The sequence below is a fragment of the Leptidea sinapis genome, chromosome 36 (genome assembly GCF_905404315.1).
Source record: "Leptidea sinapis chromosome 36, ilLepSina1.1, whole genome shotgun sequence".
NCBI classification, from domain to species: Eukaryota; Metazoa; Arthropoda; class Insecta; order Lepidoptera; family Pieridae; genus Leptidea; species Leptidea sinapis.
The window spans coordinates 241,040-248,527 of NC_066300.1; the positions used below are offsets into that span (position 1 = coordinate 241,040).

The 7,488-nt window shown below is 33.9% G+C and overlaps 1 protein-coding gene across 1 annotated transcript in view; it reads right to left on the reverse strand.

Moving 5' to 3' along the window:
* Nucleotides 1-7,175, reverse strand: part of LOC126975494 (neuroendocrine convertase 1-like) — a 50,843-nt gene extending 43,668 nt beyond the window's left edge. The window contains exon 1 of the mRNA XM_050823419.1: nt 6,902-7,175. Within this exon, the coding sequence (XP_050679376.1) occupies nt 6,902-7,120 (219 nt within the window). The 5' untranslated portion in view covers nt 7,121-7,175. The remainder of the gene's footprint in view (nt 1-6,901) is intronic.
* Between the last annotated feature and the right edge of the window lie 313 nt (nt 7,176-7,488).

Below are 7,488 nucleotides of genomic sequence, written 5' to 3' on the forward strand. Positions count from 1 at the left end.
TGTTGCAAACAAACATAAGCTATATTTATTTTTACATAATTGCAAATTGAATAGTGATCTCTATTTTTTATATGGTCAACAACAGCACATATTACTTTGTGATAATCTAATGTCAGTGGGATAATATATCTTTGGTGCTAACCATTCCACAGGTAAAATAAACGTTATAATCAATCTTATAATTTCTTAATTTATTTTGCTGTCCTTTACTTATTCGATGCATAGTAGATTGATACCAGTCCGCTATTGATCAAATCTGGTCATATTGACATGGTTGGAGTGTTATTTAAATCAAAGCCAATGCCGTCAGAGCACTCTCGAGTGCTGATATCTTATCACCAACAATGTTTCCAAAAGTCGCCGCGCCATTGCGAATTGCGTCATCATATAGATAATTAATTGAAAGCTTTATGAAAACTCAATAGTCTAATTTTTCGATTGCAGCTTAGATTTGTTTTTTTTATGTGTGACCAACAGTTTTCTCGGACAGACTCATTTATCCTTGACGGAATGCGCGAAATGAGATGCAGGATTAACACGCGTATCATAATATCTAATTAATTAGTAAAACAGAGTAGCTTTGAAGTCGTTGATCATCTTTTCTTTCTTTCTTCCAAGTGACGAAAAAAAAGTTTGAAAGATTTTCTGCTTTTTTGTTTTGCTTTCTATTATAGCCTGTTTTAATTCTTCAACGATTTTTAGCTTCCTGTTAAGAAAATTGAAAATTTTCAAAAATTGGGGAAGTTATTGGTTTTACCCCATTTTTCGAAAATCAAGTTACATCAGATCTCGAAGTGTTAGGTCCTAGGAAGCTTCCCTGGCTATTCCCGCGCTGGTAGAATGATTTAGATGATATGATGGTAGAAGTATTTTTATAGAATAACTTTTAACTTCCTGCTGAGAAAATTAAAAATAGTTAGATAGTTGTTTAAAAAATTATTGATTTCCAAATTATTGATTTTACCCAGCTTTTCAAAAATCAAAATTCATATCGACGTTTTTAGGTCCTAGGAAGCGTTTCTACGTGTGTGTGTGTTGCCATTCGAAAGAACTTGACCAAAATGAGTTTTTTTTATATAATTTGGACCGGCTTTTGAGAATCACAAAATAACAAAGAAAAACATGTGGTTTTTTTTAAATAGTTCTTAGACAGCTTTACCGCGGGAAAATTGTTTTATTCATTCAAAATGATTGCGGTGTACAAATTTATAAAATAGGGTTTTTTTTATATATATGTATATTCATAAATACAATTTGAAGCGTTTAGGTTTGGAATTAGTTGGAAGTTGCAGGAATGGCCTTTAGGGTTAACCGTTTTCCTTATTTTTTTTTCTGTTTAATCTTAAAACGATGATTATTTCGATCGATAATAATAATCGACCTTTTCGGACAGTGGACAGATCTTCATCGTGGCACGTCCTTGTCCTTTTGCCTGTTACCTGTTATCAGGTGTAAGTAATCGCTAAACCTGAAGATCCTGGTAGGCAAATGGGAGAGACAATTGAAAAGATTTTATTGCCGTTGAAAATATGTAAGGTTCCGAATTAAACCACGGTTACCACGGTACAAATAAAGGTACACAGCAACTTAATAAAATGTTCTTCAAAATGTTAACTTCATTCTAACTCCATCGGTCAGGGCAAACTCCAAACAGAGGTTTGCCCTCAAGGCTTGGACTCTTCCAAGGGCAGGTATTAACTTTCTTCATGGGAAAATTCTTTACTGTCAATGTCATGGACTGTTTTAAAGTAGAAGTTTTATATTGTGGCAAAAATGTTGTTGTATCATATTATATAATAATATATGTGTTCCGTATCTAACCGTTCTATTACTATAATCATGTATTAGTTTAATACGACGAAGTTAAAGTTATAGGTAACTACTTGCTCATTGTAAAAATAGCATCATACTAGTGAATTATCAAAAATTGTTTTGTAACTAAATCAAAATTATAATTTGTAAAGCTTGTAATTTAGACGAGCTTCGGCAAAATAATTTAAAAGAGAAAGAGAACGTGGACGGCGCGGCATTTACCACAAATTGTTAATTAGAAAAATTAATTAAGGAATCATATTTAAGTAATGTTACAACAAAAATATCCGTGATTAATTATTATTGGTTGTTCAAATGGTTGTGTGCTAGTATCAGATGCAGATGTAGGTTTGGTCATACAATACAGGCGAAATTATGACAGACAGGAGACAAAACATCCTACTAGGGTTCACACCCCTCACGGTCATAGCAATATATGAAGCCATCCATAAACTACGTCACACGAATTTCATGGCTTTAGACCCTTCCCCCGTCATCGTCACAACTGGTCACAACTGGTCACAAAGTCAAAGTCAAATAAACTTTATTCAATTAGGCTTAAACTAAGCGCTTTGAAATCGTCACTACAAATACTTCTTTTAAATTAATGAATCTACCAAAATGTTCGGAAAAAGTAGGACTCGTGACAAGACCATACCTACAAGAAACTCAACGGCCACTCTTATTTAAGGTAGTAGCGATTCACCGCTTCTGACTCCCGAGGTCTGGCTCACTTGTTCTTGATGCCTACTAAAAAGAAATTGGTGGCACACTGGCGGTTTTGATGTATTTTCGATCGAATTATTATATATAATATTATAATGATACATCAAAACCCCCAGTTTGACACCAAACTACTACTCTGAGCCAGAACCGGTGAATCCCTACTACTTTTAACTGCAACCAAATTTTATATAAAATAGAAGAGCTATGAAATTCTCTCTTGGCAATTAAATCTATAACAATTTACATTTACTATATTTAGAGCAAAATTAATCGCCAGCTCTTGGTATACCTAGAAGGTCACCAGTTGATCAACGACCGACAGTACGGCTTTCGCCATGGTCGGTCATATAGATGGGCGGCGGCAATCGAAAGCAGGGGGGAAGGCCTGGCAGGTAGCCTGGATATAGCGAAGGCCTTTGATCGAGTATGGCATAAGGCGCTCCTCTCAAAACTTCCATCATTTGGCTCCCGGAAGCTTATGCAGGTGGACCTCCAGCTTCCTCACTGGGTGCAGCATACAAGTCGATGTCGATGCTTATTGCTCGAACGTGTAGCCCGTATACGCTGGAGTGCCCCAAGACTGTGTGCTATCTCCTGCACTGTTTCTTCTGCATAGTAATGTATATTGGAGGTGTCCAACATATGACAGACGACAGCACTGGTGATACCGTATACATGGCCATGCAATCGTCGACCAGTGCCGGGAGAAATTTGTGTGTTCTATCGAGTCCTCTCTTGAGAAGGTCGCGGAATAGGGTTAATTGAACATTATCCAATTTAACCCCCAGAAGACTCAATTTTGCGCGTTTACCTCTAAAAAAACCCCATTTGTCGTCTCACCGCTCTTCAACAACACTTTCCTTAAAGCTTCACCAAGTATCCAGTAGCCGGAATACTGGGTCTCGAGCTCCCAAGCGATTGCCAATCGTTTTGTGTCTTCTACCGAATTTATTACGAGGAGTGTTCCGAAGACCTGTTTCACCTGATTCATGCTGCTGAATTCCACCTTCGCACGACACGCCACAAGTTAGGATGTCATCCCCACCATCTGGATGTATGGCGGTCGTCCACAGTGCGGTTTTCAAGGAGCCTTCTTCCACGTACTATAAAGCTGTGGAATGAGCTTCCTTGTGCGGTGTTTCCGGGACGATATGACATGAGTACCTTAAAGGCAGGCAACGCTCCTGTGAATCCTCTGGTATTGCAAGAGAATGTGGGCGGCGGTGATCACTTAACACAGGTTGACCCGTACGATCGTTTGTCGTCCTCTCTATAAAAAAATAATTCATTGTTTTTTTCGAACACTGAGTTATTCATTTATTTATGAAAATATTTATCGAAATCAGAAGTAGCTAGTTTATGCATTTTTGTATTTAAATCTATGATATATTGTAATCATGCGCTTTGTTTGAATTTTATAATTTTTTTTGTAATTTCTGTGTACAGATCGTTATTGTTTTCATTCAAATAATAATAAAAATTGCTTTAAATTTCTGAAATAAATCAAATATTTATTTTTATTATGGATGTTCGGTACTAATTTTATGTATTTTTAACCGACTTCAAAAAGAAGGAGGTTATCAATTCGATCGGTATTTTATGTATGTACACCGATTACTCTGAGATTTATGATCCGATTTACGTAATTCTTCTTTTGTTCGATGCGAAATAGATGCCATTTGGTCCCATAAATTTACATAGTTTGGCCCAGTAGTTTTCACTTTATGAAACATTTATATGAAAATTTTTGTCTACCTGGATGACATAATTGTTTTCTGTGTAGGCTTTTGTTTTGCAGTTTACACTCGGGTTGATTATATATTATTATTAGCTGACACTAAAATGTTAAAAAATAAAAAATAAACTACGTTTAAATAAACCGACTTCAAAAACTGAAAAGTATCAAATACTTAACTAAAAATTTAATTTAATACACCTCTTATGCAAACCTTTACATTTAATATTAATAAAATACTATTATTTGTATGTGCTACATATTGATAGCTTTGAAGTCGGTGCCAAGCCAAAAAGGTGTAATACAGGTACCTACACTTGCCACGCGTGACTTTGAGCGGGATAACTTCGTCTAGAACCAAGCGGACATACACGCGTGGCCAGACAACCTAAATAATTACAGTAAGTAATCTGTTTATAATATTTTAAGTTTTATTTTGTTTTGGGCTTGGCACTGACTTAAAACCTATCAATAGGTAGCACATATAAATAATAGTATTTTATTAATATTAAAGGTAAAGGTTTGCATAAGAGGTGTATTAAATTAAATTTTTAGTTAAGTATTTGATACTTTTCAGTTATTGAAGTCGGTTTTTTCAAACGTAGTTTATTTTTTATAATAATCAATAATTTACTTTACATTTAGAATTCAGGAGGCATTATGATAGGTCAGAATGTAAATCATGCAGTTAAATAGGATATTCCTGGTCTACTTTCAAAATGCAACCGGATGATTTTGAATAAAATCATCCGGAACATCAAAATTCAAAAACCTCCTGTAGGACGGAATGGAGACAGTCAATCCGAAAAGGTTATTAGCACCAATATAAGTAAAAAACACAATGGTTTCTCTTTGTCGTATTCTCGCATATACTTATATTTAGCCTTTTCATAACGATTGCTATATTGAGATATACATTCTCAAATGCGTGATCTAATAAAAGCAATATTTAGTTCAAACATAGCATCTTATCTTAACCCAGGTGCTGTATATAATAATGTGCTGGGTGTAGACCATATGTCGGACAAACATAAAGCTCGGGGTCATAAATTCCTTTTTTTCTAAGATATACAAAATCATTAATATTTGGAAAATTATGTTTTGAAGTTTGAAATTGTTCTTCCTTCAAATATTTGACGAGTTTGTCTAAACTGCAAGGTAACAATTTTAAGGAATCAACGAATTTCAATTTTGTGGACTAAAACTAAAACTTGTGGAGTAAGTTATGGTGTGGACTGTATATTGTTTTACTTATCAATTTATCTATTCAAATATAATCAATTAATGGTAGTTCAACAACAAATCATTTTATTATATTATACGAAACCTATACTCACATTGTTGTAGTAGAAAGTGCATCCACTGCAATAGTTGCTGGTCCAAGTGGGTGAGGAAAATCAGTTTTCCTAAATTATTAAAAAAAAAATGGAATGATGTCAGTGACGCAATTTCTACCGGAATCATCTGGTGCTCAGATGAATCTTGTAAATAGAGCATCGAGAGAAGAAAGTTGCCGCCGTCCGCGTCTCTAACAAATTATATGTTTGTTTCACTATTAAAAATAAACTTTATATATTAAGAGGCGTAGAATATCTTTCTGGGTTTTATTTTATTAAAATGTTACACTTCTAATCAACTATGCTATTTGGAATAATATATTTTTTATTGTAAGTATAATTTAGACTTGTATTTTGATCAGTATTACGGTAGTGGATTAGTTTCTGGCAAAAATGATAATATTCTTCTCGGTTTAGATCGTCATTGACTCCGATGAAATTACAAGTTTGTAATAATGTTTTAGTATTTAGAGGCTGAGTCCTTTATATGTTTAAGAATTCGTCAATAATTATATCGCGTCAAGTAAAAAGTTCAAAATAATATCCTCATCCAAAACTGAACAAATCGTTTGAAAATTTCGTAAACTGAATGATAATGTAATATTGTCAGATTGTTTTAATTGTTTCATTTATTTTAATCGTATTAGTATGGCGGCCTCTGATGGCGGGCCGCGGGCTACTTCAATAAACATTTTTAAAATTGTTTGAAGTGATCGAGAACGTACAAAAACAAAAATATCGAGAAAAGTAAAACAGACACACACAGCTACTGTTGATATTAGTAAAAAATGAACCAGATAACAGTTGAGGACCGTTCTATGGAAGAGTTGATGCAAATGTTATTTCCTAATTATATTTTGTTTGTTTTATTATTTATCGTCCGTGTATAGTCGAAAAAAAAAATATATTACATACATATTGTTATTTATTTATATGTGACGAGATTTCCATTTTTTGGCCGATAAAGGGCAGTTAATTTTAAATTGCATTCTCTATGTTGTTTAGGTATAGCGAAATAATTTTATACATATAACATGTACACAATGTATTCAAGTTTGATTAAACCAATACAATTTATTTAATAATCGATTTAGATTTAAATTTAAAGTGAATTCAAAGTAGAAATTATTCATAAAATGTTCTTAAGTGAACATATTATTATTATTATACTACCATAACTTAATTCCAGATTCATTATGTACCTAATTAATATTTCACGGGTTTTGTTGAACATTGTCATCCGGAATATTAATATATTTTACCAAGGAATAATAAATGAGGAGGTAGTTACCGGTCCATCGTACTCGTAGCCAAGGTCGGTCGCCACCAGCTGCGCCACCTCCTCACCACCGTGCACTTCGACCATCCACTCGTCAATATAGTCATTACGACCCTCTACTCCGTTATGCACACCATGATACCCTGGTATTCTACCATAACTCACAGTACGCGAAACACACATAAAATGAATTAAAAATACGATAACAGATATCTTTGTAGGTATTTCCATTTTAATTAGTGTAAGTATTAATTGTTCATTATGAGATAAACAATAAAACAATTTTCACTTTCCAGGATAAATGTGGAAAGCCGGCGGACGCGATCAAGCGTGTCGTTTGAATGACATTTTCAGTAAGCACAAGTTATACGAAGCCTAGCTATAGCGCAACTTAACTTTACCGAACTGATTCCCTTTGAAATAAATCGTGGATGTTTTGTGTATGTATGTAATAACAGTACATTGTCCAAACATTTTCTAAGATATTTATAATTTTCAATGTAAGTAAATAGTATCTGTGCACAACCACTTCACTTATAGCACTCCCAAATTATATAAGTTTTACAAAATATGTAAAGTGACAAAACATTATTGACGTG